The sequence below is a fragment of the Muntiacus reevesi genome, chromosome 6, assembly GCF_963930625.1.
Source record: "Muntiacus reevesi chromosome 6, mMunRee1.1, whole genome shotgun sequence".
In the NCBI taxonomy this organism is placed as follows: Eukaryota; Metazoa; Chordata; class Mammalia; order Artiodactyla; family Cervidae; genus Muntiacus; species Muntiacus reevesi.
Genome location: NC_089254.1, coordinates 15,395,900 through 15,422,610, shown reverse-complemented (window position 1 = coordinate 15,422,610; position 26,711 = coordinate 15,395,900). Strand labels below are relative to the sequence as shown.

The window sequence follows — 26,711 nt, the reverse complement described above, 5'->3', positions numbered from 1 at the left end:
TCTCCAGTAGCATATTGGGCACCTATCAACCTGGGGAGTTCCTCTTTCAGTATCCTATCATTTTGCCTTCTCATACTGTTCATGGGGTTCTCAAGGCAAGAATACTGAAGTGATTTGCCATTCCCTTCTCCAGTGGACCACATTCTGTCAGACCTCTCCACCATGAACCGACCGTCTTGGGTGGCCCCACACGGCATGACTTAGTTTCATTGAGTTAGACATTTCAGGCAAAGATGGGTTCAATAAAGGACCGAAATGGTATGGACCTAACAGAAGCAGAAGATATTAAGAAGAGGTGGCAAGAATACACAGAACTGTACAAAAAAGATCTTCACGACCCAGATAATCACAATGGTGTGATCACTGACCTAGAGCCAGACATCCTGGAATGTGAAGTCAAGTGGGCCTTAGAAAGCATCACTACGAACAAAGCTAGTGGATGTGATAGAATTCCAGTTGAGCTATTTCAAATCCTGAAAGATGATGCTGTGAAAGTGCTGCACTCAACATGCCAGCTAATTTGGAAAACTCAGCAGTGGCCACAGAACCGGAAAAGGTCAGTTTTCATTCCAATCCCAAAGAAAGGCAATGCCAAAGAATGCTCAAACTACCGCACAATTGCACTCATCTCACATGCTAGTAAAGTAATGCTCAAAATTCTCCAAGCCAGGCTTCAGCAATACATGAACTGAGAACTTCCAGATGTTCAAGCTGGTTTTATAAAAGGCCGAGGAACCAGAGATCAAATTGCCAATATCCGATGGATCATTGAAAAAGCAAGAGTTCCAGAAAAACATCTATTTCTGCTTTATTGACTACGCGAAAGCCTCTGACTGTGTGGATCACAATAAACTGTGGAAAATTCTGAAAGAGATGGGAATACCAGACCACCTGACTACCCTCTTGAGAAACCTGTATGCAGGTCAGGAAGCAACAATTAGAACTGGACATGGAACAACACACTGGTTCCAAATAGGAAAAGGAGTACATCAAGGCTGTATATTGTCACCCTGGTTATTTAACTTATATGCAGAGTACATCATGAGAAACACTGGGCTGGAAGACGCACAGGCTGGAATCAAAATTGCTGGGAGAAATATTAATAACCTCAGATATGCAGATGACACCACCCTTATGGCAGAGAGTGAAGAGGAACTAAAAAACCTCTTGATGGAAGTGAAAGAGGAGAGTGAAAAAGTTGGCTTAAAGCTCAACATTCAGAAAACTAAGATCATGGCATCTGGTCCCATCACCTCATGGGAAATAGATGGGGAGACAGTGGAGAGTGTCAAACTTCATTTTTGAGGGCTCCAAAATCACTGTGGATGGTGACTGCAGTCATGAAATTAAAAGATGCTTACTCCTTGGAAGGCAAGTTATGACCAACCTAGATAGCATATTAAAAAGCAGAGACATTACTTTGCCAACAAATGTCCGTCTGGTCAAGGCTATGGTTTTTCCAGTGGTCATGTATGGATATGAGAGTGGGCTATGAAGAAAGCTGAGCGCCTAAAAATTGATGCTTTTGAACTGTGGTGTTGGAGAAAACTCTTGAGGAGTCCCTTGGACTGCAAGGAGATCCAACCAGTCCATCCTAAAGGAGATCAGTCCTGGGTGTTCATTGGAAGGACTGATGCTGAAGCTGAAACTCCAGTACTTTGGTCACCTCATGCGAAGAGTTGACTCATTGGAAAAGACCCTGATCCTAGGAGGGATTGGGGGCAGGAGGAGAAGGGGGCGACAGAGGATGAGATGGCTGGATGGCATCACTGACTCGATGGATATGAGTTTGATTAAACTCCAGGAGTTGGTGATGGACAGGGAGGCCTGGCTTGCTGCGATTCATGGAGTCGCAAAGAATCGGACACGACTGAGCGACTGAACTGAAGTGAACTGTCCAGCTTTACCAAAACTACTAGCTGAAGAGACTGTGGACATATTTTTGAAACAACCACATTTATGACACAAGTTACCTAATCTAGCTTATTCTTTGGTCTACAGCAGAAGTCAATAAATGGTTTTCCTCTAAGGGTGGTTGTTGTTCAGTCACTCAGTCGTGTCTGACTCTTTGTGACCCTATGGACTGCAGCACGCCAGGCTTCCCTGTCCTTCACCATCTCCTGCAGTTTGCCCAAACTCATGTCCATTGAGTTGGTAATGCTATCCAACCACCTTGTCCTCTGTCATCCCCTTCTCCTGCCTTCAACCTTTCCCTGCATCAGGGTCTTTTCCAGTGAGTCAGTTCTTCACATCAGGTGGCCAAAGCATTGGAGCTTCAGCTTCAGCATCAGTCCCTCTTATGAATATTCAGGATTGATTTCCTTTAAGATTGACTGGTTTGATCTCCTTGCAATGGAAGGGAGTTTCAAGAGTCTTCTCCAACACCACAGTTCAAAAGCATCAATTCTTCGGTGTTCAGCCTTCTTTATGGTCTAACTCTCACATCCATACATGACTACTGGAAATATAGCTTTGACTATACAAATCTTTGTTGGCAAAGTGATGGCTCTGCTTTTTAATACACTGTCTAGGTTTGTCATAGCTTTCCTTCCAAGGAGCAAGCATTTTTTAATTTCATAACTGCAGTCACTGTCTGCAGTGATTTTGGAGGCCAAGAAAATAAAGTCTGTCACTGTTTCCGTTGTTTCCCTACCTTTTTGCCATGAAGTGATGAGACCAGATACCATGATTTTCATTTTTTTGAATGTTGAGTTTTAAGCCAGCTTTTTCATTCTCCTCTTTCACCTTCATCAAAAGGCTCTCTAGTTCCTCTTTGCTTTCTGCCGTAAGGGTGGTGTCATCTGTATATCTGAGGGACCAGACGGTAAATATTTTAGGCGTGGTGAGCCACACAGTCTCTGTAGTAGTTACTTAATTCTGCCATTGCACAGCAAAGTAGCCAGAGGAGTACATAGGCAACTAAGTGTGGCTTTGTTCCAGTGTGTATGTGTGTGTTAAGTCACTCAGTCAGGTCTGACTCTTTGCAACCCTGACAACTGTAGCTCGCCAGGCTCTTCTATGGGGATTCTCCAGGCAAGAATACTGGAGTGGGTTGCCATTTCCTTCTCCAGGGGGTCTTCCCAACTTCCCAGGATCAGACCTGGGTCTCCTGCATTACAGGCAGATTTCTCACCATCTGAGCCACCAGACAGTATAAATGTAGACATTTATAAAAATAGGCATTGGGGAAGATTTGGTCCATGGGCTATGGTTGGTTGACCCCTAGTCTACAGCTGAAGAAATTTTTGGAAGTCCAGCAAACTTATTTTTCTTGCTACATGAATCCTATTTCAAAAGAAATTCATCCACATGGCATGGCTGTCTTATCTACCACCATCACAGCTCCAGCAGCTTGATATTTAGCAGTGAGATAGTAGGAAGACAGACAATTCTGATTTAGGTGAAGAAAATGTCAGAAAATAGTATTCTAATCCTCCTTTTCTGGGAAACAGAAGGAACGTAAGTGTGAAGGAGAAGAGCTAACTTGGTGTGACAGGAACAAGAGTGTCTTCATTCCTTTTAATCACTGAAGTTGAACTGAGGCAAGAAGTCCGAGAAGAGATGCTTGTTAGCTATCTGGAACTGTGGGGCTAGACTATGGCATTCAGTTTTTGACTCAAGGTGTGAATTATGGGATCTACCTTCATGAAGTTCCTGTAGTTCTAAGGAACCCTAAGTTGACCAAAGTGAGTTTACCAGGGAAGACAGACTTGTGAGGTCCAAAGATGGGGTAGGAGATAGAAGCTGCTTATAGGGAGTAAGTAGGGGATAACCAGACTTCAGAGCTAGACCTCACCTCACACTGTGGGTGGTGGTAAACATTTATTTTGTGATATTCATAAGTAACCTTTATTTCTACTAACATAGGCTTAAACATAAAACAAAATTCTTAGAATTTCTCATTCCTTGTTCCTTAGGTTTGATTTTGCAAATACTAACTTATCTCAGGGCCATTTAATATTAAGCTTATATGATCAAGCAGAGATGGGGCTGAAATTCCACTTTTTCTTCACATTCATTTGCAGTGGAATTTTTAACTTGTATGCAGCAGATAATTCCCTGCCTAAGTCATATATTGTCCTGAAGAAGACAATTGATCAAACTCACTCTTAAAAAGTTATATTTATTTTTTTAAAGCCCTAAACATAGTCATTTTTGGTTCAATTTAAAAGTCAAATCTTTTCAGTGAGAGGTGCTTTGGAAATGAAGACTATACTGCTGGCAAATTACTTGTCAAAGCAGTTAGTTTTTGCTTTTGAGCCACCACATGGCCTACCCTATTTAGGTAACTGGGAAAAACATCAACACTCTTTTGCTCTGTAAATAAAGAGTGAAAAATTTTTTTTTAATTTTGCTGCAACTTCCTTTGTGGTGATTTCATTAAGCAAACTTATTTTTGTAAATAAGTCTTGGGCATAAAATGATGACATGGGGACACTGTCTTCTCTTTTTAAGATGCTCATAGCTGGGAACAGAACAAAGACTTGGAACTTGAGACATCACGTTTCTTAGCTTGTGATGGAAAGCGTGTAAATTAAATGTCAAGAGGAAACCAGGCTGTGGAAATCTAATCCAGTCAGTGTACCTCCAACCCAAGAGCTGAATTCATCCTTGTCAGGTAGGATGTTAAAAGCCCAGTCTTTCCAAAAACATAGTGAACTGTTCCAGTTTTACTAATAACTTTATTTAAATAAGAAGACACAGGAACTTCTATACTGAAAAAATACAAAACAAAAGCCACACATTTCCTTGTGTAAAGCCATATTGTATGGTAACTCGAATACTGTTCAGCGCAGTGTAGAATTAAACAGTACAGCTATATACAAAATTTAAACAATCTCTGACAAATTTCTACAGCTGGATGTAGGATACATTTGAGCTCAACAACTTCTGGGAAATTTACATGGCAAAGCATAAGCTTTAACACATTTGGTTCAAAACTTTAATATATGCTAAGAACAAATGTACAACACAATATTTAGTTTTCTCATGAGAAAATAAAAGCACGTCACTATAAATATCGTACATCAGATTTCATTACCAAAAAAAAGCATATTCAGTCCATCGTTCAGAAATTGATATTGATACTATTGCATCTTATTTGGACAAAAGCAGAGTATAAGATCAACACATTATGTAATGCTAAACCAGATATCAGAAGTTAATGGAGCTCATATTTATCTTACAGAACTAATAATTTTCTGCCTTTAACCATAATCTACAAAATATAGTATTTTCATCAAGGCCTGAGATTATTAGGGTTAAAGGTGTCTTCTGCTGAATCGATTGTTTTAAAAGGTTCCCCTGTTAAATGGTAAAAGTAAACTGAGTCCTTTCCCATGCCAGTCTCCTAGGATATAACACTGACTAATTTAAAGGAGCCAGAATGCACCTTCTGGAGAGAATATTACTGCAAACTTTGGTGGACAGAAGATAATTGGGATCATGACAAAATAATACACTGAACACATACACATACATATACACACACATATATATACCATTTCTTAAAGAAAAAAAAACCAATGGTGTTGCTTTCTTCTTTATCACATCTTCCTTCTTCAACCTCCTTATAAAATAAAACAAAGAAAAACCCAGGAATGACTGAAAGGAACTGAAACGTTCCTGTAACTGTAGGCACATTGTTCCCCTAATTCTTAAGAAAATTGTGCCATACACTTTAGGTGCAGATGAAACAACTGTTTTATTGAACTGAAAGCAATGAAACAAAAACACAGAAACTTCTCTCCGCTTTTGAACATACTCTGTGCTGCAGAAAACAATGTCAGAAGTTGGGCTCTTTTGCTGACCAATCAGGAACATCTAGGGCTCTCTTCACACTTCAAGAAGTTAGGTCAAGTCTGCAGGTTCAAGGCTCTTTACTTGGTTTTATGGTCTACTCCATGCTTCCAAAATATGAACAGAAGTATTCATGGTATTATGAGAGGCTTAAATGAAACAGCTCCACACTACTTACACTTGCAAGTCACCAGATAACCTATTTTGAATTCTGACACCCACATTGCTCTCTCTACATTAAAACAACTCATGCACCTGAACTGCTTGAGGAAAATAACCAGTGTGTGTCATTTCTTAACCTGCAGATTCAAGAATTTCCAACAGAGAAACGAAAGGTGACTATGCCTTTAGATAGATCAGTAGCATTTCATAACCCTGATGGCCAACATAAACAAAAAACCTCAGCCATCCTCTGGGAAAATGACACCTAGACATTCTTGTCTTTAACATCCACACACGCTGGGGGAATGTTTTGTACAGCCTATACCTGATACTTATATTTGCAACATTGTATCAGTCATTAACTGAGCAACACCCAGAACTTGTTTAAAAAAAAAAAAAGCCACATTTACACATGTTGAAACAGTGAATGCAACAGTTGTTTTACTTGTAACCGTGTGACAAAAGTGATGTCAGACACCACGGATTTGCTGGTTCTCCTTGCGTTCACCCATGTCCAGGATTTCTGTTCTCCTAGGGTTGAATGCACTTCTTATTCTAAGAATGTGGAATGTAATGAGGAAAGGGAAATGCATAAAAGAAGAAAAGGCAAAAGAGTGCTGTTCCCTCTTTAGCTTTTTAGCTGTGAAATAGTTAATATCCCAATATGATATACATTCCAAGTTACCTGAGTTTAGACTTCAACTGAAGTACCTGAAGCTAGGCCATAGGGTGGGCCCTGTGCAACTGTTGTGGCCATTTATTTATTTTTTGCATTGTATGTATTACAGAAGTTAGAAACAAACACCTGGATCAATTGTAAACATAATCCTGAAGTACAGTATTTTTCCATAGGACAAAACACAGCAAGACATTTTCCATTTAGACAGGCAACTTTCTGATAGAGCTTATTCATACTGAAGATCTGGGGACAAAACAAGGACACAGTACTGATCTGTCAGACATACCATGAAATGCATAGTCTCCACCTGGAATGCTGAATGACGCACACATTTTGCCAGCATTGCTGCTTTCCACAAAAACTGCTGAATGGGAGTTCCGTCCCTGCCAAGGTAAGAGTTGAGATACTTGATGACTCTGGTTAAGTATTCTGTCGGTGGTGGTGGTGTCGGAAAGCCGGTCACTCCATGCAGATAGGTGTCCGAGATCTAGTTCCTAGCGCGTGGAACACAGGGCGGAGGCCAGCCCCCCCCACCCTAGATGACCATGTAGTTGTGAGCGGAGATGTGGTCCTCGCCCGGCAGCTCCTGCAGGAACTGCTGCTGCTGGGATGGCTGCTGGACAGAGGCCTCAGCGGAGCCCGCTATGCTGGTGTCGTCGGAAAGGGAGGTGAAGGACACGCGGGAGGAGAGCTGCTCGACGGTCAGGGTGGCCAGAGCCGAGCTCGGGCCCGAGTTAGGAGAGTTCTTGAGCATCAGGTCGGAGGCAGGGAGGAGAGGGCCTAGGAGCTTTACAGGACAGAAAGCTGATCCGGTTGGGATGAAATTAACCTTGTTTTTGTCAGGACATGAAAAGAGAGGGGCTGAGATAGGCTGACGAGACCTAAAACCATAAAGCAAAAATAGGTTTTACAATCATTAAAAAAGTCAAGTACTTTCCAAATTAACTGGAGTTCTCTAAAACGGCTAAAATGTGAATGGCAGGGAATGGATTCAGTGTACACAGAGGGATAAACATCTTCCATAGCACAAGTCAGCTGGCATGCTACTGGCGCACACAGCACTGAGGTGAGATTGAAACAAGAGGATCCTCTACAGGACTGGGCAGACAGAAATGTTTCTGATTAGTGCGCTCATTTCTTTAGAAACGTGGATTATGCAATGTTAAAATGACCTCTTCGGCTAAGTACATGGGAGAGGGATTACCCCATCGGATATTTGGTTTTAAGTACTTCCTCCTTTTTCTGTATCTCTATACGTACTTCTAATAATACAGATCAGGAAAAATAAGAAAAAAGTTTCGGTAGCGTCTTGTAGAGCCAGTCAGCCCAGCAGAGCAGCGTCCACAAGCCCTTCATCTCCCCCCGTCCCCGGGAACAACGCCATCACCTCGTGTAAGACTGGTCTCTGTCCCCTTGGAGGTTACAGGAGCGCAGCGGCCTCCAGCGGGCAAGCCTGCACTGGGGCAGGGGGCGAGCGAACCCAGGAGCCGCACACTCTTTTATTTTGAGCTGTTCTGCCAAGTATTTACAGCATCAGTCTCTTTTCCCTTGAAGTTTTCTATTTTATACATACTGAACTTTCAAAAAGAATAAAAAAAATCTGAGCAGGAAGTCTGAATTCAATGAATGCACACGCTAGATGCGTCTACAGGGGGGGAGACAGCCCCTCTGGCGCGTGGGGCCGCTGTCGTGAAGCCTACGCACATGTGGGTGTTCAGCGTGCTGCTACAGCTGTGGGTTTTCTTCAGCCATCTAATTAACAGAGCTTGTGAAAGGAAAATTCTTAAAGATTCAAACTTGATCTTTTAGGTAGTGGGGATGAATTTCCAAGTTTCTCTGTGTGAGCGTATTTCCAGCACACAGACTTAATTTCTCCTTAAGTCAGATCTCTTTGGCCTACCGAATTCTCTTTCCATAATTTGCTTCTGAAACACATTATCAGCTGGACAGAGTAGTTGATTCATCTGTAATCAACTGGTCTCAGTAAAAAGCTTTACAGCTTTGCAGATCCCAGCTGATAGAAAAGACATTACTTACGCCATTTCCTCAAAGACCTTCACTCGCTCACATCCCTCTGGGGGCTCCCGTTTGAACATGTAGCTGTTGTTTGGTTTGGGAGATGAAGCATACTTGGGTAGCGGTGAGCTACTCCCACTGTCTGTAAATTTAAAGCAGTTATATTAACTAGTGATTGAAAGTTCTTTTAAATTAAATGTGATTTCCAAACAAGCAGCCTTTTGCACAATTTATCCACTGTTGCCCCTTGGCTTCCACCACAGAGCTTCCTTTATTGCAAAGCTATTTCTAACATCCTTGTGTTGTACATTTCTTATAAATAAAAGTTTCAATGCAACAGAAGTCTGCCATACCACAGAACATAAAAAAGCTGATAGTTTGGTCCAGAAAACAGCATTTTGAGTAAAGCAGAGCTGTAATCCTGAAAATAAACACATTATTATGTATTTCAAAAAGGTAAACAGATGGGGTAATATGTATAAGCCATGCAGAAGAATTTTAAGAGATTAGGATACAGGGTTCTCTATATTTTCTCACTGTTCAACTGATTTAATTGAATAGCTTAATTTGTGGTAAAATCTTCACTACAAAGTTGTTAGCAGAAATGTTACTAAGTACTATGACATGTATGCAGTGAAAACCAGGCTTATAACACAATATACTTTCCCTTGGCCCACAAATGAAAAAGGTAATGCTCAGAACCCTGCTTTTAAAATGTCTATATAAAAGAACTTTTGGGGCACTATTTGTGTATTTTTGCTGCTGGAAGCATGAGAAATCTAAAAGCATCTTCATATTTTTGACCAAAAAGAAACGGTCTATTCATGAAAAGCCATAAAACCTATATGCAATTTCTTCCTTTCCTACCTGGCAAACAATTTTGGAAATTCAAATCCACCAAAATGTGTCATTATCTTTTTAAGATGCCAAGTTGTAAAGTCAGTAACATACCTATATAAATACAGTAGTCCTATTTAAACAAATTCTGACTTAAAGCAAAACCAATCCTCAATGCTAAAATACTAAGCACATGACCTACTGAGGATGTATTATTTTCAGACATATTTTGAAAGATGGCATTAGTACCATAATTACACGTGTCACAATTTTGATAAGTTGCTTCAGTTTAAGATTCAGGGCATAGTCCAACATTCATAATCTGAGTAACAGGTTTTTTTTTTTAATCATCATTTATGAAGTATAGTACATGCTTAGAAAGTAGACCCTTGAGGCACACTTAGAGTGTATCTGGTGAATAATTCAAAGAGCATCTATCCAAGTTGTGGGAGTGCAGATGTGTGCTTGTAGTTGTATATGGCAGTATCTCTGGCTGGAAAATCATTGCCTGCAAATAACAAGGCCACATTATTGGGAAACCTAAGAGAACCAGACAGTTTCTCCATCACTACTGTTACACATGTACATAAAGATTATGTATAGTCTCTTGGAAGGAATGAAGTTTCGGAATTAAACTCGGTTTCTTCAGACTTGAGGATTTTCTCAGATTCAGCATTTTTTTTTTCTTCTTTTTAAACTGCTTGCACAAATGGGAAGGGATGACAAGGAATGTTTTTTCTCTTAGGTAACTGCAAAACATCACACATCTGACTAGAATCTGGGCTTCCTGCTAGTTGAGCTAGGCTAGACAAAACGACTGGTCTACCTCATGGTCCACCGTGAGACCATGAATTCAGTGTGACCTTGCTTTACTATCCAAATGACCAGCCTTGCCGAGGACCTACTTGAGAAAGTAGCTGTGTCATCCGGAGCCCCTTGGAGAGGGCTGGTGACGACATGCCCCACTGCCTGCAGGATAGGCTCAAAACCACGGGCTCGATCCTTTCACTCACCTTTTCTGCCATCAGCAGAGGTGTGACCATGTCTGCAGTCAAGCAGCCACCCTATTATCATGTAAGGAAAGTCATCCTGGCCACAGTCTTTTGTGTCTTATTTCTTGCCACATCATCAGACCTACTACATGATTTCTCTCATAACCTCATTGATGGTTTCAAGGGACCTTCCCAGAATGGAAAGCTAGCTGTTGAGCTGGAAGCTGGATAATCTGCAAAACTGTCTTCCTATTAACAATCTACAGTGAATTAGATAGTAAATGGTTTTTCTTCTTAAAAATTTTCTAGTATCAGAGGCTTATATTTCTACAGAGTTTTACCTACTTAAAAATTCTTTTTTGGGAGAGGGGGAGGGTGATAAATATTTAAAGAAACACAGTATACTGCTGTCCCAGAAAGATGGTATTCAGTGCTATTATATTACCTTGCATTTTCAATAAAAACTATTTGTAGAAAATACACATGCACAAACGCACACACACACACATATATCCAATGTTTGGTACTGGAAAGACAAAGCTTGAAAGAAAAAATAGTGGTGCCATAAACAGATTTCTTAAATATGTTTCCCCCCCCCCAAGGTAAATATGCAATCTGATAGAGTATAAACAGGAAAAAGGAATAGAGATAACTTTCTGTGATTTTAGCTCTGTGACTAGCTGCATAGTTCTATAACCTTCAACACAGCTACCCCTGTAAGTTTCTATATAACTACAGGAATTACCATTCCTAACTAAAATTCTGTGATTTGGGGGAGGGATAGTTAGGGAGTTTGGGACTGACATGTGCACACTGGTACATTTAAGATGGATAACCAGCAAAGAAGAGGGCTTCCTGGTTCAAACAGTAAATAATCCACCTGCAATGCAGGAGACCCTGGTTTGATCCCTGGGTTAAGAAGAACCCTTGGAGAAGGGGATGGCAACCCACTCCAGTAGTCTTGCCTGGAGAATAATTCCAGCCTGGCGGGTTATGGTCCATAGAGGTCACAGAGTCAGACACGACTAAGCAACTAACACTTAACACTTTCAACCAACGAAGACCTACTGTATAGCACAGGGAACTATGCTCAATATTATGTAAGAATCTGAATGGGAAAGGAGTCTGAAGAAGGACAGATACAGGCGTATGCACAAGTCAGTCACTCTGCCGTGCACCTGAACCGATCACAACATTGCGAATCAACTGTACTCCACTATAAAAATGCTCTTAAAAATAGGTTCTAACATACAAAGAGGGCACTGTACCAAAATGTTTTTTGCTTTATAAATGGCACACTTTAAAAACAACTCCCATGAACAACTCATTATACCCATTCCAGACTTGGTTGTCTAACTTCTGCATGTAGAAGCCTGTGTTGAGTTTGATAGCCACATGTTAGTAACTAAATGTGAGGTGAGCATGCCTGCTCAGGAGATTCAGGATGAAGTCGCATGGTAATCTGTATTCAATCCCTTTTGTTCACAAGCATGATACATTTTCTCATTCTGTTATCCCATGTTAAGATAGTAACTAGACATGTTATTAAGTTAAATGTTACCTTATATTCTTATAACTTCATAAGCCATGTGAATTATGAAAGTAAATGTGATGAATATGATTATATGTCTGTTTGCATTCACAACAGCTTCATCTATATTTATAACAGATTCATCCAGATCTGGAAACATTTTATTGACTATTTTATTATAAAAGATTATACTTAAGCATGTACCATACTTCCAATTAAAATATAAGTAGTATTTTTAAACACATGATAATGAACTAAAGCTTGGAAAAATTAAAGATATTATTGAAGTCTGAAATTCCATATAGAAACAAAACTCATTAAACTTTGTGTTTTTGTAGTTTTCTGAATTTTTGCTTATATATAGCCTCATTACTTCTGGTGTGTTAAGTTGTATGACCCACAATTCTAGTATTAAAGATTGTAGATATAAAGTTGCTTCATTTTATGTAGGAAGATATGTAAAATCTCTGCCATGGTTCTACTCTAGCCCTAAGTCTTTACATGTGCTTTATCTGCTACTATCAGATTACTTTATCAAATTAAATAAAATTAATTCTAATATAAACAGTATAATTACAGGGTGGTGGTTCTCAACCCTAGTTTCACATTAGACTCATCAGAAGATGTTTTAAAAATACTAATAAATGCCAGTGTTGAAACCTCATCCCTATAGAGGTTCTGATTTAATTAGTCTGGGGCCCCTTTCCCAGGCATGTGTTGTCCCCCACCCCCCATTTTTTCTGGTAAAGCTCCCAGATGCCTTTGAAGTATAGCCAACTTTGAGGTCCAGTTATGAAAAGCACTGGTGTGGAGTCAGGCCACCTCACTTCTATCTAGGCCTAACTGTATGGCCGAGGAACAGTGTCTTCCTTTGTGCTTTGATATATAAGATAGGAATAACTACTGATACAATGGCTGTGAAAAAAAAACCCGTGTACCTGAAACACAGCAAGTTCTCAATAAATATTGCTACAGTAGTAGAAAGAAGACATCGTTACCAATTTACCAATTAAACAAAGGTGCACCATTCAGAAATTAAATGCCTATTCCACTCTGTTGGCAGAAGAGAGTAACAGAAATGTCCTTTTTAATAGATCTGCACACTAACTTTATTATGATATATAAAAGATGGAATCTTTTAGCATATGGAGATTTATCATTCTGAAATTTAACAACTAAGGCCTAAAGTATATAGATTCTATAGACTCCTCTACAAAGAAAATATTTATTATATGTGCAGCAAGAGTCAGTAAATATAATTATTAATTTAATTCTAGTATGAAAATAACTTCTTTTACAGAAGATGTGGTACATATATATGATGGAATATTACTTAGCCATAAAAAAGAAGGAAACAATGCCACATGCAGTAACATGGATGGACTTGACTTGGAGGACACTGTGTTAAGTGAAAGAAGTCAGAGAAAGACAAATTCTGTAGGATATCACTTATATGTGGAATCTAAAAAAGTACAACAAACTAGTGAATATAACAAAAAAGAAGCAGATTTATAGGTATGGAGAACACTAGTGGTTACCAGTGCAGAAAGGGAAACAGGGAGGGGCAAGAGAGGGGTAGGGAAGTAAGAGGCACAAACTACTAGGTATAAAATAAGCTGCAAGGATATACTGTACAATGGGGATATAGTCAGTATTTTACAATAACTATAAACATAACCTTTAATAATTGTGAATGTTATATACCTATAATATATAACAGTACACAGTAACTATGCTTCAATTTAAAAAAATTACTTATTGTGCATTAGGAAATGAAATTTATCAGCGGTAGTGTGATTTGATGGCCTAACGGAATCAATAGAAACAACTGTATAAGCATGTTTTGATGATAAACTTTTGGCCCTAGTTGGCATTACCTATTGTATTGAACACTTGCATTTTCAGTGAACTCCAAGGTCAAACTGTGAAAGAGCAAGCAAGGAGAACATTTGACTTTTACAAATAGTTTCTAAGATTTCTCCATAATTTCAAAGTCAACCTTTTACGTGAAGGTTTGTTGTTGTTTAGTCGCTAAGTTGTGTCCGACTCTGTTGCAACCCCATGGCTTCTCTGTCCATGGGATTTCCCAGGCAAGAATACTGGTGTGGGTTGCCACTTCCTTCTCCAGGGGATCTTCCAACTTCCCAGGGATTGAACCCACGTCCCCTGCATTGGCAGGTGGATTCTTTACCACTGAGCCACCAGGGAAGCCCTTATGAGAAGGTGACACAATTAAAAACGAAAAAACAACACAGCTACAGACAGCTAAGATATTTCTTAGATCAGTATATAGCAAAAGGTAAGGAGGAAAAAATTAACATCATAACCCTTGTCACTTGTATTTTTGAACTTTGTTCTCAAATAAGACTGTGTTTTGAATTAACTGGGACTTAATTTGCATTCCAAATGTTAGACCCATGTTTTACATTTTATTCTGCATTCATTGAATTGATAATTTACAAATTAAGCAAACAAACTCTACTTGCTCCTTTGTTTTTGTGTACTCACAATACACAAGAGCTTCTTTTGCAAACATAATCCTGACAGGCAGCACAACACTGCTTAGTATTGTCTTCAAATGTGACTTGGCGTCATCAACATACTAACTAGTCACTCAGACTTGTTCACGAATGTGAACAAATCACTCTGAATTTATCTGACAAGGCAGTTAAAAATGAAAGCAAATCACCCTATTGAAGACAGTCTTCAAACCAATTTATAGACTAAAATCATGCCTCTTATTAATCACAATGGTAAAACTAAACTGAAAATAAATTTCAGACTACCCAGAATATTTTGTATCTGGAAAAGTAATGTAATGAAGGATCTTAGGAGAGGTCTTCTGATAGAACCTTAGTTTTCACATTCTTGAGCTTTTTAGATGAACAAATTTCCAGGGACATCAGTTTTCAAAAACATGAAACACAGTGTTTCATATTAAAGTGCTCCTAAAGTGTCCTACAGAGGGAAAAATGAAAACTTCTAATAAAAGTTTCAATATAATTTTAAATGTGCACTTATATATTTACAGAGCAAAAGAGAAGGCAAAACAAAATGCTATGTATCAATATTAGGTAAAAGTTCAGTACTTCTCCTCTCTCCTCATTCCTGCTTAAAGGGAAATGGCATTATAACATCTCTAAGCAGATAACCAAATATAATGTTAAACTTATATAATAGTCACCTGAAAGCCTATTCCTTCTCTGACATTCACTGCTTATTCACAGTGCTAATTGTTTTCCCATGTTCCAAGCCAGAACTTTGTTAGAACTCTGCCTTTATCCTCATTTTTCTAACCCCTCATCTTGTACATCTAATCAACCACCAAATGCTGCTGCTGCTTCTTCAGTCTATTTCTTTCGATTCCTCTGCCCGTGCTGTCCCTCCTCATCTTTGCCCTACACTTGTGAGTTCCCAACTAGAGTGCACTAAACAATCTGCTGACATGCAGGAAGAAAACTGGAGAACATTTGTATGTATTTACTTTTTACCCCTAAAAATAAGAAAACTTTACTAATACATATTTTGTATATGGACTGAACCATGTACTTAGATAACTCAGAAATATATAAATTCACATTACAGGTATAGATTAAAAACTGCTGAAAAAGTGTGTAATAAGCCAGGTCTGGAGACTCAGGACTAGACTATTAAAATAGCATCTTATCTCCTCCTCTTAAAGCCTCTCTCCACTTCTGTAGCTTTATCCTTAGAGCCGGTCATGTCCTTTAGCTGACAAAGCTCTTTGCTTGGTTGTCTGTCTATTTCAGCGAGGCTCAAGACCCTTATGAAGCAGCGGCCTTCCTACCTGCGTCTCCACCCTCACTGCCTTCTCCTCCCTGCCACTTACCCTGGGCTCCAGCCATACGACTTTGTACTATTCTCCACACACCAGGCTCTTTCACAGCTGAATGACTGTGAAATGGTCATTCCTCTTGCAAAGGCGGCAACAAGTAGTGTGAAGTTCCTACAAAGATCTCTGTTGGCCTCTGGACTCCATAGACTTCAGGAAAGCTAACTTCATTTCTCTACGCCTTAGGCTCCCCATTCTTACAATAATGACACTGTCCCTACTCACAGGATTGTGGTAATATTACAGGAGATAAAAAAGGTAAAGGCACCTGAGCACCTTTAATCATCATAGCAATCCTATGAGGCAGTGCCATCACTTCCCTTAAATTACAGGTCAGAAAACCAAGATACAGAGAACCTGAGTAACTTGCCCAGAGATACACAACTAGTAAGTGGAAGAGCAGAGATTCAATGGCTGCAGCAGAGTCAGAGTTCGTGACCATCAAGCTATCTGCATCACTGTTTTGATCTATCTCAACTGTAGTGTCCTCATGAGACTAGATGATCAAGTTCCAATCTAACATTCTAGGCTCCTACTTAAGAGTCTTAGAGCTTCGGCAACAGCTTCACTGGGTCTGCCTTCTATTACAAAGGCACGGGGCAAAGAATGGCTTCAATGTTTTCTATTTCTTCTTAGAGGAACATAAAAGATAACAGAAAGAAAAAATTCAACAGATTCCCCTTTCCTCTAGTCTACTTGATACCCTACTTTTTCCCTAGTCATGATCAGAGTATAAGAAGTGATAGATTTTAGCAAAGTTACTTTCTTTTCTGCAATTTCAATAGGAAATCTGAACTTTATGGCTTCTTTCTCACCAAAGACCTGTCATCACTGTTAGCATAACCTTAGAGTGGTTACTCTTTATTGTCTTTTTTTGGGTAGCAGGGAGGATTATCCTACTCTTCCCAAACATCCAAAAACCTAACATATATAATTAAAGAACTTAAAGAAAAGGATTCTATTGTTTTTAACAATATATTCTTTAAAAATGGACATATCATGAAGAAAGAATACTCAAAAAATCTCCACTAAGCATTACTCTATACTAATGCTAGGCAGCACTCTAGTTGTTGAGGATAAAGTAATGAGAAAATTAAAGTTACCTGCTCTTGATGGAGCTTATATCCTAGTAAATAGATAACTGGAGATTAAGTGAAATTATATATGCATCCATGCTCACTAGTGTCCAAGTCTTTTGCAACCCCATGCTCTGTAGCACGCCAGGCTCCTCTGTCCACAGTATTCTCTAGGCAATAGTGGAGTGTATTGCTATTCCCTTCTCCAGGGGATCTTCCCGACCCAGGGATGGAAATTATATACATCAAAATTATATCTGCAGGCATATAAAAAAATTTTGGTTTGCTTTTGTTTTGGACTCTAGGTTGTAAATGCTAGAACTGAACTGTATACTTACTAATAATTTTGAATTAAGAACAGTAACTCATCTACAGAAAGTTAGCACAGCAACCGCCATTAGTACAATTGTAAACATTCCAGAAAGAGTGGGGAAAGGCATTTACTGGATGCTTAAACACATCAGATAATGTAAATACATATAATTTCAGATGCAGTCCTGAAAAAGCAAAACAGGGAAGATGAACTGAGGGATGTTAATTCTCCAGAAGTTCAGTTTTTAACCTATGGAATAACTCCTTTGTTGGAGTAAGAGTTCTACACTCTTTGTAATTTTACCACGGAGGGGGTTCTTCTAGGATAATAAGCACTTAGAATCATGTGGGGATAACCTTTTAATCGAGAAACAGATCAAGGCTCAAACAAAGTGATTTTCAAGGTGTAGTGACTAAAACAAATATATCTAACCTATCTATTTTCACAATATAAACCACAAAGAAAAGTGCCATAAAATCTGGGCCGATGAGGCTGTCTAGAAGATGGAGGGTTAAAGTATGTTAAAGGCAAACATCAAAGAGTGTTAAGAAACAGAGCTCTAAAGATGACTGCAAATAGAGTTTAAAATGTATACAGAAAGGAATAAGACGTCAAAGAGAGTCTTTTTCAAAAGTCTGGCCAGGGTCAGCCCTAGACCCTGAAAAAATAATACTGTTTCTTTCTTTCCTGCAACTATGGACTTCTCGGTCCTAATACCCAAAGTTTAGAAATATTAATGAGTTAAATCATGGTATGAGTTAAACAGATTGATGTGCACTGGCCCTTGGAAACTCCATCCACATAATATACATTCTTCCTGCGGGAAAGCCCAGTTTAAGTTCCAAGTAGCCAATTTATGGAATCTTGGAATACAATTCCTGGTGGTTGGCCTCAGAAGAATGGTTCAGTTGACTTCATGATTAGAATAATCAATGTTTCCATAATATCTTGCAAAACTGCAGAATTTTATAACTGCCTAAGTGAATTGTGCCAAAGATCAACTATAAGTGGCAGAATGAAGTCTAGATTTTGTGACTTGGTTCCAATAAGGAAAGCTGGCAGAGCTGCTGAAAGAACTAATATTTGACACGGCCATTTACAGTATATAAATGACTGTTTTTCTCCCTTGCATTTTGGGAGTGATAAGGTAGAATTTAGGCTAACTAATCATAGGGTATATCCTGCAGATGTGAACTCTTTTTCAGGATCCCTGAATTCTCCACACAAATCATTATGTAGAACTGTGGCTGTTACTAGGTTAGTTAGCCAAGCAACTTTACACATGATAGCTGGCTGCCTTCAGCCTTTAAGTCACTGGAAAAATCTGTCCCCAAACCACCCAACTCAAAAAGCTAAAACCTGAAAACAGTCTCTTAAAGACTAGACTTTTCTTAATAGAGTGTTTTTGTCTTGGCACTGCAATTGAAAGAAACAAAGAAAAACCAACATGCTAATCAACTAAAATTATTTTATAGATCTCAAAGTATACATGTGTCATGGAGAAAAACAGATGTTAGGGATAAGCAGAAATAACAAAGTCAGGAAAAGGATAAGTATATAGCAGATGAACACTAGAAAAATAATCACACCAGCCCACCTCTCACTAGAGCAATATACTCACACGCCTGTCCCTCTCCTGTGTGTGCATGACAGTTCTGGATGTCTAACCTAGCTATTCCACAACAGCAACTTCAGAAGAGGTAGGTACTCCAAATCAATCCAAACCTGTTAGAAATCTATAGCTTCCCTTTTTTCTTTACAGGAAATAAATACAAAGAAACAAAAGATCAATTTAAGCTTTACTGTGGAAAAGTGTTTTTGTAGTGGAAAAACTGCAAACCAGAATTAGTATTGTAAAAAATTGGGCTGTTCATAGAGAAGCAATGAGTTAGAGATTATTCTATAGTTTGAATGACTTAAATATGTAAGTTTCACAAATTGCAAAACTGACAACTCCCTCTCCTTTGTACCTTTAGTATTCTGAACATACTTGTGTAATAGTGTATATTTGTTAACGTTACTATTAATCTTTATTAGAGTATAAAGCTCTTAAAAATAGGTATCACATCTTCCTCTTATCTATTTTTCCACTCTCCAGTAGAGTCCCTGACATACAGTAGATGCCCAAGAAACGTATCTTGAATAAACCAGAAGCATAAACTCAGCTGAAATACATAAACCTCCATTCCCAGTCCTAAAATACATGTATGATACAGACACATATACATACATATGTAAAAGAGACAGATGCTTTTTAATTTTCCTTCACAAAGAGGGTAGTTGATTTGAGCCCTAGAAACTGCCCACTGTAATAGGTCACAAACTTTTCCAGAAAACAGTAATATAAACCTGATCTTGATTGCAAAGTAATGCCTCAAAGCTACATTGGTAAGTACATTAAGAAACTTATGTCATGAGGTTTTAAATTTCCAAACTGAGGTAGTTTTGTAGAAAATGGAAAAGTGTCTTAAATGATTCTGCAATCTCCTTAGTTTCTAAAGAAATTTTTAAAAAAAATGACTTAGTCACACCCAACACTATTTATTGAATGTTTCCTACATACCAGAAGTTATGCTAAGCACTTTGTTCCAATATCTCATTTAACCCCAACAGTGGTATGAAGTATGAAAACACGTATTATCACCCTGTTTTACTAAGAAAACAAATTTTTTAAAAAACTGTTGGCCTTAAGAGATGATCTGGACAAGTGTTCTCATTTTACATTAATTAAAAAAACACACAAGAGGAACAGAACGTTAACAGGCAGATATCTGGTAAAAAGAATAAAAGGGGATAGAAAAAAAATATACAACCAAAGGCAAAGTCTTAGGAAAAAGTCTAACTTCCCTAAAAAATCATCAGAATTCAGATTATTATACTATTTCAAAGAGATACATGTGTTCCTATGTTCACTGTGGTATTACTCACAATATCCAAAACATGGAGACAACCTAAGTGTCCATGAACAGATAAATAAAGAGAATGTGGTTCTAAGTGGCTGTGAGACTGCCTCATCGAATACAGTCCCATAGAGGCCGAGAAGGCAACCTCACAAACGTAGCTAACCAAAATGGAACTCATCTATCAATTTCCTAATACATCTCCCTTTTGGTTCAGCATCTCAGTTATCCACAGTATTATACTTAGAAGCAAACAAAACTTCAGAATTTACTGGCTAGCCCTGTATCACTGTTATTTTTATTTTTCCTTTTAACCCAACTACAAGTGCTAATAAGTAGCAAAAGTGATCTGCACTTATCCTTTTTACTGCTATAACAAAAAATACAGGTTTTGGAATCAATCAGACAAGATTTGTTTCACCATTTACCACCTGTGTATCCTAAAACAAGTTATGATTATTAACCTTCAAAACAAACCCTCCTACTAGAGGCAAGGTGTCTTCTTGTTTGATTTATTATGAAACATCCATATAGAAATGTGAGGAATTGACTGAAGTGTCTGGTGTGGTAGGACACCTTAGTGTATCGGAAGTTCCTTAGTCTGATGTTCTATGAAACAGACATTCCACTTGAAGCAGAGAGATGCCTAGCCAAGGTTCTGCTTTCAATACATTCCTAATGGAGGAAGAGAACCCCAAGACTTCCAGTAACAAAAGGGTGAAATGAAAGGGGGGAACCATTGATATCCACCCACAGAAATAAAAGCAGACGACCAAGTCCAAGGTAGCTTCCCTCTAAAATCTCAGCAGAGAGTCAGGTATAATGATGACTGAAATAAGCCAGACCAAAGGAACACAGACTGCATCATTTCATTTCTGTGAAATCCAGTAATGGGGGGAAATTAGACTACAGTGACGGAAGTGAGAACAGTGGTTACTTCCAGGCAGAGAGGAGAAGGATTCTGTCTGGAAAGGGAGCTAGAGAGCCTTCTGGGATGCAAAAAATGTTCTGTATCTTGATCCAAGAGGTGGTTGCATGAGTGCAAACATGTGTAAAACTTCAGGGGGCTTAGCACTTAATATCTGGGCGCTTTAAGTGTATTAATACCTCAAAACAAACTAAGAGGACTGGGGGTCAAGCCGGGACAAGGCCCATAAAATCCTGTAAGATTTTGTAAACTTTATTTTTTTCATGTTTTAAAATTTTTGTTGCCTATGATCTGTTTCTCTGTGGTGAGAAGCAGTAAATGTGTTACAAAGGAAGCTCAGTATTCCTTTGTAAGTCACTAGGAAGGTGGAAGTGGGGCGGTCTTTGGGACCTTCTGTGCCTGAGGCGCCAGAAACTGAAAGGAGAGTGAACCACTGGTGGGCAAGTGCCTGACACCAGGACAGGAGGACGTGACAGGGACAGCCTGACATCAGGACAGGGGGACGTGACAGGGAGGGAGGGCCTGACACCAGGACAGGGGGACACGGGCAGGGAGGGCCTGACAGGCAATAAGAGGCCCCATGGGTTCTGCACTCTTATTGGTGTTAATAATTCATCTACATACCATAATATGATCCCTGATGTGCTGCAGGTACTTGTTAAACTTTATCCTACTTGGTTAAAAATATCCTCATTCTTCCAACAGAATTTTCAGAAATTATTTCCTTCCAAATTAATCTGATTATGAAATCTAACCTCAGGCATGAGAAACTTAGAGTCTACCATAATCATCCTTAACTCTGGACAACACCGAGGGAAAAACTGTGTGCTGTATTATGTGAAGCTGTCCACACTCCTTTTATAGCTTTCATTAGCTGTCAGAACCACGCGCTGTGCTCCTCTGACACATTTATGGAAGATGTTTGCGAAAGTCACAAAGAAGGGGGTACGTGAAACCAATGAACAAACAAACCTAGATCAACCAATCCTTTACAATCCCACCATTCAACAAAAGAAAAAAGGTGATGTAATGGTCTAAGACAAAGGAAGTATAATGAGCAAGGCCCTGCAACACCCGCCACCTAAGTGGATGAGTCCATCCTCACCTTTATCACGATCATAGAGCAAATCTTCTGCCGAGCAGGGGCTGCCGTCCTGGGAGCCGGGGGCACAGAAGGGGGAGACACAGGGCGAGTGGCTGCTGCAGCTGCTGCTGCGCTCCTGCACCGAGGGCGTCTGGGTGTCGATGCTCCGCGTGCTGCTGCTCCGGTAGTGAGCGGGCAGGGGGGCCCTCCGGCCGTCCGGGATGTCCAAAGGCTAGAGGAGCAGCAACCAGCAGGGTCAGGGGCGGCTCATGCACTGCATCCACACAGACAACACAGGCTGTTTCTTTTGATTTCACTTTTCACTATTATTGCCAGCATAGCTGCTGCTTTAGAGAATACAGAGACCAATCTTTGGTCATCATTTCTGCCAGTTACCTTTAGGTCAGTACTCCCAGGAATACTCCTCTAGGACAAGGGCTGCTTTTAACACTGGATCCTAATGCCTAGCACTGTGCCTGGCAGACAGCTGACACTCCATAAACATTTGTCCAAAGAATTAGTCAAACTACTCCAGAGATCACTTTGACTTGCTAATAAGAAAAGAGAAATCTCATATTCACAGGTATGGATTTCCATTTGTTCATTCTTTCTTTTTTCCTTTTACAAGCCAGGAACAGATTTTGCAGGTTACCCAAAGTGTCTAATAAACAGATTTATTCTAGTAGAACTGAATGAAGGATATTAATATAACTGAACAATTCTACTAATTTGGTATCCAATTGAGTAGGACTACTAATGAATTCTGCCTAGTTCTAATGCATTGCTCTGAATGGCAAAAATAAATAGAAATGAAATTGTAGATAACTGTAGACTCATATGAATCATATATTTTCAACCTAAGAAGACCCTAGACCTCACTAGTACAGTGTCTTCACCAATAAAGAACTTATAGAGTTCCTGCTGACATGGTCATCAGAGCTTCTGACTCTTTCTACTCTGCTTCTGCTGTAAAGATGTATCTTACTCATCAGCAAGTTAACAAAGCGAGGTCAACAAATACAATGTATATATTAACCATTTACAGTATTTTTGTTATTATATAGACAAGGATGAAATGCTTGGAAAAAAGAACCAGTATATGCTTAGTTTATTTACAACTTATTTTCACTATTTACGGGTTATCATTCTCGAGGATTGTCATTTCAGAGATTTTAGAAACACTGTCAGATGCAAAATGAATTAAGGTAAAACATGAGACTCAAAGAGTATCAGTTTTTTTCTGTAACAAGTAAAGGCCAAAACCTAAAATGAAAACTTCATTTATCTATGCAAAGTTGCTAAATGAAAACTATACCATCTTTACAACCTGACAATGACCATGCTACTATAAAGAAAACAATCATTTATGTTATGGAACATTAATTCATTTTGTAACAAAAGTAAAATTTTCCAACTTAGGAAAGAAATATTCTCAAAGATATATTAATTTACTTGGTCAAATGCTAAGAAAATAACTATTTTATTACTTTTTTTTCTTAACAAAATTTAGATTTTAATTACAACTCTGCACTAAATTCTAAGAAATCATTGGTGCAGGGTTTTTTTTTTTCTTTTTTGACAAAATTACATGATAGATGTGGGAATTTTTCAGAACAATCCATCAAGAAAGATCATTTTGGAAAGTATATGAGGCCTTTATGACAGAGGTCTTTCTTAGAACTTATATATTTAAGTCTAGGAAAATCTTACTTTAATAAAATGTCAATATTGGTAATCAGTAAAATAATAATGTAACAATTTATAATTTTAAAAGTTTAAGAACCTGAGTTATCTTTTACTCGTGTCCTATTTGATGAACACAATTTTTCTGTACTTCCACTTCTGAATCTATAACTGGATAATATATATATCAATTTCCTTAACCAAGTTCTGTTTTGTTGGGGAGAGGGTTCAGAGAATTAGAATAACAAGACAGATTTTAGAGGTTTACATATTTACACCAAATAATGATGGAAATTATAAAGGCTTAGAACACTGATATACTTAGGAAGCTACTGGCAGGCTCACCTGCCAAAATGACAACATTTTGATTTATTAAAACTTTGAGGCACACTTAATCATAAACCTAAAAATTCTTAAAATTAATATTTTAGTTATAACTGTGTAGGTTACCCCAAAGTAATTTCAGAATGTTTACTGTGAAATTAGAATATGACTTATTTAAAACCAAAACTACATCAGTAAATTTCATTTTCTAATATAGTTTTGCTTAGCAGTTCTTAAAGAATTAGCAAATGTGACTGACTATCTCATCCTGAAAAAATTAGACCAATTTTACTTCCTTACATTACTGTTCTTAAATGTCACATAATGTATAAAGGAAACATTTTAATGGTATGCACAGCTAAGCTAAGAGCACAATTTCTAAAGGGTTCCTTTTTGGCCTAATGAATATAACATAAAAATTTAACTCTTAGAGTAAAATGGCACAACCTTTTTGGATGGTAATTTTAGCAAAAATATTAATCAAAGTTTTAAATGTGCAAATGCTCTGACCTAGCAATTTCACTGCCAGGAAACTGCCTGCCAAGAGTACACCATGTGTTCTAAAGCACTGCTTATGATGATAAAAATTGAAAACAGTCTAAGTGTCCACCAGTAGGGGACTTTTAAATTATGGTACATTCATACAATGATTCAACATATATTAACATACAGGCACATATTTGGAAGAATATACAATAAATTATGATTAGTGCTCATATTTGCTAAGCAATATTGAAAGCTGGAAAAAGGTTTTTTAAATCAATTTTATAAATATAAAATCATGTGAATTTTGAGACAAACTCTAAGTCAGTTTTAAAACCTATAAATTATTTGAAGGAATCAGATACACATTTGACATAAATCATATTTTAGTTCTAAAAAACCATCAGAGAGATAATTAAGCCAAAGGCTACTTAATGTTTTCTTTGTTGAATATACCTTTAAAATGTGGTCAAATATAGGTTCATGTGCAGGAGTGTCCAGATTTCTATTCAGGGGTAGAGACAGTTTATAAAGTATTTTTGATTAATTCAAATGGATGTAAGACTTAAATATATGTGAAAACTAACACTGTAAAACCCTAAGAGAAAAACACAAAACTAAATCACTGTGACCTTAGATTAGGCAATATTTTCTTAGATATGAACAGTGAAAAAGACAACCCACAGAATGGGAGGCATTTTCAAATCATCTATCTAATAAGGACTTTTCATCTAGAAAGTAAGAACTTTAGACCTTTTACGTTTCAATAGTAAAAAACCTAATTTTGAAATAGGGCAAATAATCTAAATAGTTTTCCAAAGAAGATATACAGTGATCAACACCATAATAAGGTACCACTTCACACCCACCAGAATGGCTATAATAAAAAAGGTAATTACAAGTATTGTTGAATATGGGGAAATCTGAACTTTCATACACTGCTGGTGGGCATGTAAAATGATACAGAGTAGCTACTTTGGAAAACAATCTGGCAGTTTCTCAAAAGGTTAATCAAAGAGTTACCATACTAGCAATTCCACTTCTAGGTATATACTCAAGAGAAATGAAAACATCACATTCACCCAAACACTTCTATATAAAGGTTTTTCACAGCAGCATTATTTTTAACAGACAAAAAGTAGAAATAATACAAATGTTCATCAATTAATGACTGGATAATAAAATTTGTATGAGTGAATATTGTTTGGCAATAAAAAGGAATAAAGTACAGATACATGCTACACTATAAATGAACCTTAGTTCAGCCTTAAAAACATTAGTCTGAGTGAAAAAGGCCTGATACAAGGGCCATGTATTGCATGACTATATTTACACGAAATACCTAGAACAGGCCAGTTCATAGACAAAGTACATTAGTGGTTGTCTCACTGGAGGAAAAGGAAGAGATGACTGTTAAAAGGTGTGGAGTTTCTTTTGGGGGTGATGAAAAAGCTATAAAGTTGATCATGGTATTGACTGCGTAACTGTGAACATGCAAAAACCACTGTACGCTTTTAATGGGTAAATCGTATGGTATGTGAATTATATCTAATACAGCTGTAACAAAAAAGAAGACTGAGGCAGTTCACAGTATTAAAGAAAAAAGGGATTCAAACATCCCATGTACCCTTACCTTGGACACGTCCTCCTTCCCATTATTTTCTTTAATGAATACCTTTTCTAATTCGGGACTTATTCCTTCTACATTGCAGGGCACACGTGAAACAGATGATTTTGGCACAGATATATTTGACAGCGGCATAGGGACTGATCTTGATCCAGTAGCCTACAAAACACAAGGTAAGGTGGAATCAAATTATTTGTGGATAAAGAAATTGTGAACTGAAGAGCAAGGTAATTCTTAAAACAGAAACTCAGTGAGCAGCTATTTTGACATTTCAAATACAATATAAATTCAGGTATACATATAGCAATTTAGGTTCCAAAGTAAGAAGGAAGGTAAAAATTACAGTCAAAATAATCCTTTATGAAAGTGTAAAGCTATAATTGTAAACTGTATACATTTTTTCACCAGAATATCAGAATCCTCT

General features: G+C 38.1%; 1 protein-coding gene across 1 annotated transcript in view; it reads right to left on the bottom strand.

Annotated features, from left to right (window-relative positions):
• Positions 1 to 4,662: 4,662 nt before the first annotated feature.
• GLCCI1 (glucocorticoid induced 1) overlaps positions 4,663 to 26,711 on the bottom strand; it is a 112,622-nt gene continuing 90,573 nt past the window's right edge. Inside the window, exons 5-8 of the mRNA XM_065939071.1 lie at positions 26,294 to 26,446; positions 22,192 to 22,402; positions 8,678 to 8,798; positions 4,663 to 7,521 (exon numbers count right to left, since the gene is read on the bottom strand). Of these exons, the coding sequence (XP_065795143.1) occupies positions 7,176 to 7,521; positions 8,678 to 8,798; positions 22,192 to 22,402; positions 26,294 to 26,446 (831 nt within the window). The 3' untranslated portion in view covers positions 4,663 to 7,175. The remainder of the gene's footprint in view (positions 7,522 to 8,677; positions 8,799 to 22,191; positions 22,403 to 26,293; positions 26,447 to 26,711) is intronic.